At 44.6% G+C, this 13,863-nt stretch overlaps 1 protein-coding gene across 7 annotated transcripts in view; it reads right to left on the bottom strand.

Moving 5' to 3' along the window:
- Nucleotides 1–13,863, bottom strand: part of NTRK3 (neurotrophic receptor tyrosine kinase 3) — a 328,552-nt gene that overhangs the window by 60,501 nt on the left and 254,188 nt on the right. For all 7 annotated transcript variants that reach the window (XM_084640450.1, XM_084640449.1, XM_084640451.1 and 4 more), the window contains 2 exons: nt 5,829–5,959; nt 836–1,008 (listed from right to left, as the gene is read on the bottom strand). In XM_084640450.1, the coding sequence (XP_084496576.1) occupies nt 836–1,008; nt 5,829–5,959 (304 nt within the window). The remainder of the gene's footprint in view (nt 1–835; nt 1,009–5,828; nt 5,960–13,863) is intronic.

Genomic DNA, 13,863 nt, shown 5'->3' with positions numbered 1-13,863 from the left:
GCTGCACATAGACAAGCCCTGAGGGACAGTGTATATGAAAGAGCTACATTCTGGCAATGAAATGCTTACAAGATGATGGGCTGGTGTTTTAATCTCTACCACTCTTGAGGCAGGTGAGACAATGACTGTAAGGGGCCCAGCCTACAATAGCACCTAATTCCCCTAGGATTAGGGACCTCTGACCAGAATTAGTGAGCAAAGCCCCAGTGTTTGGGTCCAGTGGGCACCCCAAAAATCAGATCTCTGGATCTAGAAAGGGGAGCTGGAAATCTCAGAGGATCTCTAACCACTGGCGCCAGCCAGGTCAGACATCCTGAAAGTACAGCTTCTCTAGGGTAGTGTTGTTGTATTTTTACTCCTGGCCCCATCAGGATTCTGAGGTGGGTGATGTGCAAAACGAAATGCATGGCAGCAGAACGATAACCTCATTTTTACAAACCAGAGGAAGTGTTCAGGGGGGTCGGTTCAGTCTTTGGCTTTGTTTGGCATGGGAATTTCACAGCTGCTGAAAGGTGTGGGTTTGCCAGCCCTGCAGACCTTTATCCATAGCATTCCCAGGCTGCCTCCTGTCTCAAACCTGCTTTGACCAGATGGAAGCCCTTTAGGGATAAGGAAGAAGTCCAGTCTGCATGGCTCTCTGTGGAGAGCGCTGACCCCCTGTCTGCTGGAAGCTGGACTGAGAATGGCTGACTCATGTTATCCAGGCAGTCAAGTAGTCACTGAACAGTAACGACTTTTGGTCCCTACTGGCTTGGTCTGGATTCAGAGCAGTGACCCAGAGGAGGAAGATTCTGTGGCCCCTGCCCTGCCATCTCAGCAGTCAGCTCACGCTTACCTCAGGAACTTATTCAGGTCCCCATGCTTCATGTATTCAAAGACCATGATGAGAGGGTCCCCGTCACCGCAGACCCCATAGAACTTGACAATGTGCTCATGCTGCAGGTTGGTGAGCAGCTCTGCCTCCCTCTGGAAATCCTTGCGGGCTGCCAAAGTGGGGTCTTTCAGAGCCTGGAAGAGGGGAGCATGCAAACAGAATTGGGAGGGTGTGAGTCAGAAGGACCAGGCCTGGCCTTTCCGCGCTGGACTCTTGGGGGTAGAGGATTCTGCAGAGTGATATTGCCTGTTACGCGAGGATCTCAAAGCAGTTTACAAATAGGAATGAATTAGGCCTCATAGCCCCACTGTGAGACAAACCAGGTTCATTATCCCCATTTTACTGATGGAGAAACAGTGAGTTGTCCAAGGCCACAAAGTGAGTCAGTGGCAGAGCTGGGAACAGAATCCTGTAGTGCCAGCTCCAGGTTTATGCTCTAACTGCTGCACTGAGCTACCCTCCTCCTGAAACCCAACCTGGGATGACACTGAGGGGGGCACCCGAGACTGGCTGGGGGGAAGAGACTGGATAGCGCTGCCTGAATCTGCTGAGTAAATCTGGAGAGAGAACAGATGGGAAGAGAAGGAAGCTAGAGGAACTTACATGTGGGCCGGAGATCTTTTGGGATAGTTTATAGGAGCTGCCCTCTTGCATTAAGTGTACTGTTCCTAACCCTTCAATATGGTTTGGGTTTGGTTTGAACATGGGACAAGGCCGAAGACTGTTTGGATTTTAGGAGGAGTAGCTTGCCTTCCCTACCATTAAACTACAGTGTCTTACCAGCAGGTGCTAGAAATGTCACAGATCTCTTCACTTTCCTGCGACAAGGAGAGACAACCCACTCCTTTCCCACTAAACACCTAATAGTTTGGGGGCTTTGTTGTGGGACCCATCACGGAGTTCCCGGTCTTCTCACAGTGCAGTCCAAGGGGCCTTTACTCCCTACCTATGTGTCTCAGCCATACTCTGGAGGCACCTCCTGAGGGAGTTGGCAAAGGTGGTATGGCTCCATGGCACCATTCAGCTCTGCTGAGTTTGAGCTGCAGTGACTGCCACTAGGCTGGAGTTTCTTCCTATGTGGACAGCAGCCCACTTGGCAATAGAGCTCATTCCCCAACTCATTTCACAGAGAGCAGCAAACAGCCCTCAAAGGGTAATAGATTCCCATTATTACAAACTTGGGCAGGATTTCAACTGGTGACCTAGGGGCGAAAGGCTCAGTATCTCATTATTACTCAGCTCCTGAGCCAGCCAGCCCCCTCTAGCTGTCTTTTCTTTTGAAATAGCTGACTACACCGCCTTTCTTCTGAAGACGGATTTGCCGGGCTGTGCAGTTATTGTGAGGATTTTTCAAAATGCCTCTGAAGGACACTGTCAAATCTTTCCTCATAATTTTTAAAATCATGTTTTTATTCCCTGCTGTTTATAACAGCTCCCTGAGAGATTGATGCTGAAATCTGTATCCTTAGCAAAAATGTCTCCTTTAGCACATTTGAGCACATCGGTTTGCTGCTGTTATAGGGTAGCATTGGGCAGCATGCACACACTTGTTATTGTAGGGTGCTAGGAGGACTTGACTGCACATACTTCCTGAGAATACTGTAAGGTTCCTTGTGAGTGCAGGGCTCTACACACTGTTTATTATTTTACAGTTGCTTATGGAGGTTGGTTTGGACACTGCTTTGTTATTATTGCAGGGTAATTTGTGAGGGCTGCCTTTAATTTGGAAAAAAGAGCCCAGAAGTTTTGGGAGAATCATCACAAATGCCATGGACTGCGAACATTCACGCATCAAAAAAAAGAAACTGATCAGATTTAATACCCCTTGATCATAACAGTATCCTTTGAAATTATTTCTTCTTGGGTGCTCACCCTATCAGGACGTCTGCTGTCTGCTTACCAATCTCTTGTCTGTGTAATGATGTCACTGGAGTTACCACAAACCCCAGTCCTTCTCTTGTCAGTCTGTAAACTGATCTGGTCACCCCACTGATTGGGGACCAAGGACGAGACCCTGCTCATCTTACTCATGCCTGGAATTCAAAGGCACAACTTGAAGGTCGGCAGAACTTGGAAGGTCGGCAGAACTTGGTTGTAAATGATGCACTGGAAGAATGTTCAGCATTTAGGAAGCTCCTTCTCATTTGCTGTGTCTTGAGGGAGTGGATCTATGGAGTGAGATGCTGAAAATAAACCCAGTCTGTCCTGCAGCTTTGTCAGGCTAGACGCTAAGCTTAGCAAAGTGGCAAGTGCTCTTCTCCCACGTGCTTTTTCCTCTGAACTGATCTCTACAGGTTATTATCCGAGCACGAGGCCATTCCTCTTTGTTCCTTCCCCTGCCCTACACCCGCTCGACACATTGTATAATTTCATTTTAATTCTCTGCCCTCAAGGGATAGCCACCTAGAGATATTTAGATGGATGACAGTTACACTGTGCAGATGGCAAAACATCCATCCTCATCTTAGGCACCTGATTATTTTTAGTCATTTAATATCTTTATAGTATGGCTGCTATACCCTTCCAGGAAAATAGCTCCCCTCCCTCCTCAGTCATCCTTTTCCCACCTTATATTTGGACCTGATATTTCAGGTACAATGACTTTTAAGTTCCCTGAATACACCGTTGATTCTACACGGTAATGGGAATATAGATGTTAAAGGAACATTGTTACGTTTGCAAAGGCAAGCATTTAAAAGTCAGAAAATGTAGACGTTGGAAGATGTATGGTGAATGAGGCAGAATAGAAGAGGAAAGAGAGGGGTCTCATGGTTAAGGCTGTTGAATGCTGCCTGGGAGAAGAACTGCCTTCTACCTCTGCTTCTGCTTCTTCTGGATGCTGGGCAAGTCACTTAAACCTAACTTTACGCAGGTGGTCCCTGTGAGTGCCTCATTTTTCTCATGCCTGACCTGAGACTCTGGGCGCTGAGTTGCAGCTTTCTCAGCTACAGCTACAACTGAAGTCAATAGGAGTTGTGCTTTGCATGCAATACTCTGGTTCCAGAGCTTTGCAAACAAAAGGTCATCTGCATTTTTTAGCATGGGCAAAACAATGCATTTTCCCTAACCTCATTCCTGGACAAAGCTGAATCATTTTGGTTGAAATTTTCAAAAAAAAAAAAAAAATTCAGCCTGAAGCAGACACCCAGCATTGGAATCTTCAGCCTAAATGGTTAAAAGCTGGGAAAGGTATTAGCAACTGAAAACAGGATCTTACAATAGGAAGGATCAGACAACCTTAATAACGGGCCGTGCTACCAGTCCCCGCCTGTAATAAATGCCAGCCAGTTCTCAGGAGGCTGAGTCTGTGTGCGCTTGCAAGATCTCCAAGAAAACCCAGGTGCTGCAAGTTGTACTGATGCTCCAGGAGGTGGTACTCTTCCATCTAACCCACAACGGAACAAATGCCAGTGCAGGCTTACGGGGTGTGATGCTGCTGGGGGTAGGTTTTTGGATACGAAACAGGAAGCCTTGGTCACTTACAGTAATTAAAGACCCTCTGGCACTTTGTAAAGGAGGACTGATGTTAAGCTCTGCCGGTCTGGGCTCAGATTTTGCATAACTACCTAAATGTGCTCCCTAAATTCCCCTTGTGGCTTCAACTGGCTACATTATTCTTCCTCGTCCTTGTGCGTCGGATGTCAAACAGCTGTTGTGTTGCATATTGAAGCTGGGTGCATTTCAGAGGTGGTGAAGTCAGTCTTGTGTAAAATACTTTGTGACCATGACAAAAGGCATTCTGGAGATATAAGTCTGTAACAACAATTAGTGGGAAATAGTCGAGATAACACTACCGCCTACAAGCAAATGGAACTCAGTCGAGCCCTAAGAGATTGTGGATGCATTGTTTATATGCCATAAAGGGATGGATGTTGTTGAGAGGCAGGCACAAGATGGGGAACAAGGTTCACATCATGACACAAGCCACACTCTCAGATAATTAATCATGTGTGTAGTTACTCTATACATCTCTGTAGCATGGGGCGAAAGGGTGGCACCTTGCAGTTCAGGACCAGAACATACCAGGAAAAGTGAGCTTAAAAAAATGTCCTCAAAGGTTCATTAAAACAACGTTCTCTTTGGGAACCGGTTGTCTCTGGACTTCTGGAGAGACAGATGGTATTTTTTCTTTGTAGGGTATCAGTTCAAATTCAAAACCACTTACAATGATTTACATGGCCGCAGTTACCACAGTGGATTATGATGTATCTGCCAACTGGTGCCACTTGATATGAAAGCACACTTATCCACTAAGCAGACTCCTCCACCCGAGGCCTGGACTTGCTGTGCAAATGTGTCCTGAGTCTCTCAAAAGGACCCTTAAGGGGTGTACACAGCAGCTGATTGAGACAGCAGAAGCCATGCTGAGCTGGCCTCTGTTGGAAGTCCTTTAGCTTGGAGTTGTGTGACCAGGCTGGTAGAAGCAGATCTCAGCTGGAAGTGGTTCTTCGAGGATCTTGCAGATCATCCCAGAAAACTGTATTTCTGTGGGTTTTTTGTGTTTGTGTTTTGGATTTGTGTGTGTGTGTGTGTGTGTTTTGCTGAGGCCTCTTTGCTTCAGCGTCTCATGTACAGTTGCAGCAAAAGATAAAACAAAAGGCTGAGCAAAAGGAGGGGGGAGGAGGGCCCCCAGTCTCTCAGAGAGGGCAGGTGAATTCCATACATTGTTTTTGCAGCTGCATGTCAGCTTTAGCTTCCAGACCAGTGCAGTGCAGCTTCTGCTCGGTGCCTCGTGGCCAGATCAACAGGAAAGGAAAGGAGGTTTTGGCATTGGTGAGAATAAATTACCTTGAAGCAAAAAGCTGAAACGTTATGTGACTAAGTGGATTTACCACAATCTACTGCATCTGACAAACCTTCCCCACCTATCCTATCCTTCCCACACAGTATCAACCAGCTATACCTTGCTGTTCAGCCTCCACTACATTCTGCTCCATGCTCTCTTGAGATTTACCTTCACTGCCACCAGCATCTTGTCCTTGGTGGGGCTAAGGTTGTAGCACTCGGCCAAGAACACCTTCCCGAAGGCACCTTCTCCCAGTTCCCTCTTCAGAACGATGTCTCTCCTCTTAATATGCTGAACATCTGCAGAGAATGGGTTGATGGGGAGGGGAGAATGAATCCAGGTTAATGCAGGGAAGGGACAACGAGTTACATTTCTAGTGCTTTACAAGCTCTCTCCCTTTTCACATGCACCCCTACAGAGGATGCAGACTTGCAGAGTGGAGCTAGAGCTGCGCAAAATATCAGCAAGGAAAGCACTTCAAAGTCACTCGGTTTTCGCTAAAACTCACAGCAGGTTTAACAGGAGGTTCCCTAAGGTTCAGGAATCTTTCAGCTGAATCTCCCATGCTGTTTTGGGTCTGTTTGGAACCAAGCTGGACATACGTTCTGGCACCCCATTCATTACATGTTTCAGTTTCACATGGTTTTGATGCCAGACCAGGTGAAATCTGAGGGTTTCGAGGGAGTTTTGCATAGAGACTTTGGGTTGGTTTAAACTCCAAAGCTCAAGAGAGATATTTGGGTGCCTGACCCCGGTGGGTCAAAATGAGGGAAATTACCTGGGAGGAGAGAAAGCACTGACTTTGTCGTGAAGTTCTGGGCAGTAAGTGGCAACGGTTTAGCAGCACCCAGCAATGCTACATAATGAAACGCAGGAAGAAGCAAACCAACAAGAATTTAGTGGGGACACTGCGGTTTACGCTCCGTCTGTTTAGGTCTTTATACGTCACCCATTGGTGCAGTATCTCAGGGGCAAATTTCCAAAGGTATTTAGGTGCCTAAAGGTGCAGATAGGCACCTAGCGAGTTCTTTGAAAGAGGCAAGGCAGGTTGGGCATTTAACTCTGGTTGAAATCAATGGGATTTAGGGCCCTAGCCCGTAGGCACTTCTGAAAATCCAATTAGGTACCTAGCTACACCTTTAGACACAGAAATGCCTTTGGAAATCTGCCCCTCAGTGCCTTCTCTTGGGGCAAATGCCCAGGCAGGCTCAATGACCACAGTGTGCCAAGCACTGTTTTCATATCTCACCCAAAAGATGGCCCTTCTAGCCTCTGCACTGCATCATGTATGCGTCCCAGTGCTTCCAAAGGGCTCTTTTATGGCTCCATGGGCCTGAGCAGTATGGGGCTGGGAGGAAGAGGTGCCCAACCACAGCAGCAGTGTGGAAGCTTTGTGCCCGTGGAGGCCAGGAGCAGATACTGGGGGAGCACATTCCCCAGAGCCAGCTGCTTCACTAAGGCACCGGTGCACCATGGACTCTCCCCAGCTGAGCCCTAGCGTGCCGGAGGCAGAGTGATGGCAGCATTGGTGACCTCTCCCTTGTGCTCATGGACCAAATGTGGTCCCATTACGGCCATCCCCTATATGGTAAAGTGCTCCCTTCTCTCTCCCACAGAGGGGCAGCCATAATGTGACCCTCTGTTTACGGTTTCAGAGTAACAGCCGTGTTAGTCTGTATTCGCAAAAAGAAAAGGAATACTTGTGGCACCTTAGAGACTAACACATTTATTTGAGCATAAGCTTTCGTGAGCTACAGCTCACTTCATCGGATGCATACTCTGTTTACGTGCTCCCACTTTCTTCCATAGCAAGTTGCTTTTGTATCCTTTCTTCCATTTCCCCTTGCCAAGGTGGCAGGAGGGATCTGTACTCAGTTGGCAGGATTCTCTGGTGCCCAGATTTCATGTTGGGCTGGTCTATCGAGAAGGTAAGACAACACTGAGACAGCAATTGTGGTGGCTGTTCCGAGTCATCTAGAGCATGCCATCAAGAAGGAAAGGTTACAGCCCATTACAAGTGCCCATCCCAAGTGCCATATCAACCCTGACTCAATCCAATACCTATCTGCTTCACAGGGGGACGAACACACCCTGTGATGGCACAGGCACTGCTCAATTTATCAAAAAGCCAATGCACTGGAAGAGGAATGTCCTGATGGCTTCCATACGATTAAACCTGCTAATTAGAAGCTCACAGGCAGGTCTATAAGCTGCCATCTACAGTCCTCTTGACTGTTTGGGAAGTGAGATATGGACAGATTGCATAAGCAATGGGCCTTGTAATGAACAGCGCCCTACAGAGAATTCTCATTGACCTTTTCATTAATTGTGCACCAGGTAGAAAACTGTTAGTTACCAATATTAATACTATTAGTAACATTAAGGTATAGGATGGTAGCCACATCCCAAACGACTGGTGTGAAATCTCAAATGACAGTCGAAGACAGCAGCTCAGGTATGGGTTTCTTTGGTCTGGCTTAGTTTCAGTGTTTATGGATACCTAGATGAATCTGAAATGTCAGGTGTCTAAGTGTAAAGGGACGTACTTGGGTAGGGAGAACCCCTAACCTAAAAACATTTCAAATGGCAATGAATTAGAGATTCTTTTCTGTCCACCAAGGTATTTCCATGGGGCCCATCACAGTACTCTACATACTAAGGATTTGGGTATAGTGATAAACCCAGTATTTCAAGTCTTGGTCCACTGTTCAGCAGCCACAAAGAGGGCTAAGGTGAGGCTGTCTCATATTGAGAGCAGTCCACAGATGTTGCGCTAGTACTTTATAAAGAAATACTCATCTGGGAGAATAGCATCCAGGTCTGGTCACCCTATCTGAAGTGAAATTGTTACAGAATCCGATGCAAAAGGCCAGTGTAGATGCTGCATGCTGTGGAGGGGCTCACATGTGAGCAGAGACAGATGGCGTTTGAGGTTATTTAGGCTAGAGGGAAGATAATTAAGAGGTGACATGACTGGAACTGAACCAAATACCCAGCACCAACCTACTGTATCTGTAGAATGAAATGAGTCTGAACTGCTAGACATGGGAAAGTTCAGGTCTGGATTTTGTACCTTCAGGTTCAGAGAGTTCAGACTTGATTTTTGCTCCATTACAAAAATACACATTTTGGATTAAAGATCCGGAGTTTGGAGCAGGGCTCTGGTGTGGGTAATTTAAACTACCAATGGGTTGTTAACATCATAACGTATGTGATGTCTCTGAACATGCCAGGAGGACACACTGGAAGTTTCAGGTAAGAGGGAAGATATGTAAGAAGAATTTAAGGAACATAAGAATGGCCATACTGGGTCAAACTGATGATTAATTTAGCCCAGTATTCTGTCTCTGACAGTGGCCAGTGCCAGTTGCTTCAGGGGGATGAACAGAGCAGGGCAATTTTGAGTGATCCATCCCTGTTGTTCAGTCCCAGCTTCCAGCAGTTAGAGGTTTAGAGACACCAGCAGCATTGGGTTGCGTCACTGACCATCTTTGCTAATAGCCATTGATGGATCTATTCTCTATGAACTTTTAAAAACTTAGTTATACTCTAAAGCTTCACAGCATCTCATGGCAATGAGTTCCACCGGCTGACTGTGTGTGCGTTGTGTGAAGAAGTACTTCTTTTTGTTTGTTTTAAACCTGCTGCCTATTAATTTCACTGGGTGACCCCTAATTCTTAGGTTATGTGAAGCGATAAATAATACTTTCTTATTCACTTTCTCCACACCATTCATGAATTTATAGATCTCTATATACCCTCTATGTACCCTTTATAGGAACTCTGTATACCCTCTATGCAGGGGACTGGATTAGATGATCTCTCATGGTCCCTTCCAGTCCTACGATTCTATGATTCTATCATATTCCCGCTGAGTCGTCTCTTTTCTAAGTGGAACAGTTCCAGTCTTTTTCATCCCTCCTATATGGAAGCTGTTCAATACTCGTAATCATTTCTGTTGCCCTTCTCTGTACCTTTTCCAATTCTAATATATCTTTCTTGTGATGGGGAAACAAGAATTGCACCCTGTATTCAAGGTGAGGGCGTACCATGGACTCATACCGTGGCCTTGTGATATTTGCTATTATCCCTTTCCTAATGGTTCCTAACATTCTGTTAGGTTTTTTTAAGTGCCATTGCACAGTGAGCAGATATTTTCAGAGAACGAGCTATGAGGACTCCAAGATCTTCTTGAGTGGGAACAGCAAAGTTAGACCCCATCATATTGTATGTAGAACTGGGGTTATTTTTCCCAGTGTGCATTACTTTGCATTTAACACTGAATTTTACCTGCCATTTTATCACCCACTTTAGTGAGATCCCTTTGCCACTCTTCGCACTCAGCTTTGGACTTAACTATCTTGAGTAATTCTGTATCATTTGCAAATTTTGGAACCTCACCGTTCACCCCCATTTCCAGATCATTTATGAATATGATGAGCAGCACATACCTCAGTACAGCTCCTTGGGGGACCCTGCTATTTAGCTCTCTCCACTATGAAAATGGTCAGTTTTCATAGACCATTTATTCCTATCCTTTGTTTCCTATCTTTTAACCAAAAAGAAAAGGAGTACTTGTGGCACCTTAGAGACTAACCAATTTATTTGAGCATGAGCTTTCGTGAGCTACAGCTCACTTCATCGGATGCATGCCGTGGAAACTGCAGCAGACTTTATTTATACACAGAGAATATGAAACAATACCTCCTCCCACCCCACTGTCCTGCTGGTAATAGCTTATCTAAAGTGATCATCAGGTGGGCCATTTCCAGCACAAATCCAGGTTTTCTCACCCTCCACCCCCCCACACAAATTCACTCTGCCACCTGATGATCACTTTAGATAAGCTATTACCAGCAGGACAGTGGGGTGGGAGGAGGTATTGTTTCATATTCTCTGTGTATAAATAAAGTCTGCTGCAGTTTCCACGGCATGCATCCGATGAAGTGAGCTGTAGCTCACGAAAGCTCATGCTCAAATAAATTGGTTAGTCTCTAAGGTGCCACAAGTACTCCTTTTCTTTTTGCGAATACAGACTAACACGGCTGTTACTCTGAAACCTATCTTTTAACCAGTTACTGATCGATGACAGGACCTTCCCTTTTAACCCATGTCTGCTTACTTTGCTTAAGAGCCATTGGTGAGGGACCTTGTCAAAGGCTTTCTGGAAGTACACTATATCGGACTAGATCACCCTCGTCCACATGGTTGTTGACTTTCTCAAAGAATTCTAACCGGTGAAGCATGATTTACAAAGTCATGTTGACTCTGTCCCCATATGGCTATTCTTATGTTCTTGTGAAACAAATCATGTTTATATATATGTCTGATAATTTTGTTCCTTGCAATAGTTTCAACTAATTTGCCCGCTACTGAAGTTAGGCTTACTAACCTGTAATAGACAGGTTTGTCCATGGAGCCTTTTTAAAAAATAGGCATTATATTAGCTACCCCCAAGTCATTTGGTACAAAGGCTGATTTAAGTGATAGGTTACATTCACAGTTAATAGTTCTGCAATTTATATGAGTTCCTTCATAACTCTTGGGTGAATTCCATCTGGTCATGGTGACTTATTACTGTTTAGCTGATCACTTTGTTCGAAGACCTCCTCTATTGACACCTCAATTTGGGATAGTTCCTCAGATTTGTCATCTAAAAAGAATGACTTAGGTGTGGGGATCTGCCCCATATCCTCTGCAGCGAAGACTGAGGCAAAGAATTCATGTATTTTCTCTGCAATGGCCTTGTTTTCCTTAAGTGCTCCTTCAGCAACTCCATCATCCAGTGGCAGGCTGCCAGCTTCTGATGTACTTTAAAAAATTGCTGTTAGTTTTTGTGTCTTTAGCTAATTGCTCCTCATATACTTTCTTGGCCTGTCTATTTATACTTTAATACTTGACTTGCCAGAGTTTATGGTACTTTCTATTTTTCTCACTAGGATTTGACTTCCAATATTTAAAGGATGCCTTTTTGCCTCTAATCACCTCATTTACTCTGCTGTTTAGCCTTTGCAGCATAGGTTGGTCCTCTTTTTATGGGGTATACGTTTAGTTTGAGTCTTTATTATGGTGTTTTTAAATAGTCTCTATGCAGTTTGCAGGCATTTCACCTTTGTGACAGCTTCTTTTAATTTGTTTAATTAGTTTGCCTCAGTTTTCTGTAGTTCCCCTTTTTGAAGTTAAATACTACCATGGTGGCTTTCTTTGGCATTTTCCCCCACACAAGGACATTAAATTTAATTACATTATGGTCACTATTACTGAGCGGTTCAGTTATATTTACCTCTCGGACCAGATCCTGTGCTCCGCTTTGGGCTAAATTAAGAATTGCCTCTCCCCTTATGGCTTGCAGGACTAGCTGCTCCAAGAAGCAGTCATTTGTGGTGTCTAGAAATTTTATCTCTGCATCCTGTCCTAAGGTGACATGTACTAGTCAATATGAGGATAGTTGAAATCTCCCATTATTATTGTGTTTTCTGCCTTTGTAGTCTCTCTAATCTCCCTTAGCATTTCATAATCACTGTCACCATCCTGGTCAACATATTCCTCCTGCTATATTCTTATTGTTCAGGCATGGAGTTTCTATCCATAGCAATTCTATGGTACAGTTCGATTGATTTAAGATTTTTACCTTTATTTGACGCTAGGCTTTCTTTCAAATATAATGCCATCTCCTCCCCAGTGTGACCTATTCTGTCAATCCTATATATTTTGTATCTTGGTATTGCTGTGTCCCTATCCTCATTCCACCAAGTTTCCATGATACCTATTATATCAGTGCCATATTACAGTGAGCCTCTGGAGTAGATGTCCTGTTGAGGTGGTGGTATCAAGTAGTTTTAATGGATTTAATAAAAAATTGAATGGCTCTATAAAATTTAATAAGCTAATAGAGAATCAGTTTTGTGCTTGGGAACAGTTGGCCACCCTTTCTGGGGTTCAGGAAGGAAATGTCTGCTGATCATGTTTCCCCCGATCCCAGAATGGCCACAGGGAATTTTTCATAGTGGTGTTTTTGGCCCATATGGAGTAATAATAAATAACAGTTTCAAATGCCATAGGACTGAGCTGGTGCAGCTTACGTGAAGTTCTTGGAGACACAAAGGGCTCACGGCTGTGTTTGGTCCTACCTTGCTGTGTCAGCATGGGTTCAAAATATAAAGCAATGAAATTCATCCTGGAATTGAATGACTGGGACCTCGTTCTGCTACCCTTTAATCTGGTCTTCACTACCCCATTTTACACTGTAACTTGTAATTAATAAGGCAGCCAGAGTTGCCACCAAAGACACTATATTGCAAGGAAAACATGGGGGGTTCATCCGAATAAAGCTATTTACCTCCTCCAGGCAAAAGCTATGTGCTGCCTGATAAACAGCTGCTGTTTGCTGTTCCAGGCAGACGTGGTGTACTAAATCTGTTTATCGGTCTCTGCTGGGTTGCGGTCAGCCTTGCTAACAAGGTGTATGCAAATGGCCTTCCTGCAAGCCCTCTTTTTTTTCTTCTCCATATACTGTTAATTTACAAAAGAAAGCTAGTAAGACAATCCAAAAGAAGAATCTAGGCAAGAACCACAATAATAATTGACAGGAAAATAACTGGACTCAACAGCACTATAAGAACTTATTCAAGGCCATGCTGTACCTACAAGGACAGACACTAACACAGAGCACTGAACTAGTTGCCATAATCACAGTAATATCTCATAATTCTGGTCCCACAATTGCTAGGTTGCTATGGTGATAAACGATGTACAAAAAGATAGACAAATGGATAGAGACCCTTCAGTCATATTCTTTGTCCATCAAGAATTAATTTGTAGAAAACATTTTTGCTTCTCCCATTACCATTGTGAATAGTGCAATCGCAAAATGCCCAACAGGAGGTTAGAGGAAGTCTTAGATTTAAAAGTGTTAGAGTTGGGTAAGCAGTAGGAGGTGTGCTCACCATCACAACAGGATTTCCGCTTCCACAAGACGCTAGGCAGAAGGGTAGGGACCTTGGTTCTGCCGTGAGACCTTGTATAACCTCCAACAAACTGTTTGCAAGATGGCTGAAAGAGCATTCAGTCAGAAAAATGACTGTCTACAAATAGCACCTTGTTATGCCCCATCTTTGTTCCCTGAGTCCCTGAGTCGCACCTACTGTTATTCCAGACAAACACATTTGACTCTTATGAGTCCCTCAGAACCAACATAGCTTTT

Source organism: Lepidochelys olivacea (genome assembly GCF_965140295.1).
Source record: "Lepidochelys olivacea isolate rLepOli2 genome assembly, chromosome: 10".
Classification (NCBI taxonomy): Eukaryota; Metazoa; Chordata; order Testudines; family Cheloniidae; genus Lepidochelys; species Lepidochelys olivacea.
This window is presented reverse-complemented; position numbering and strand designations above follow the sequence as displayed.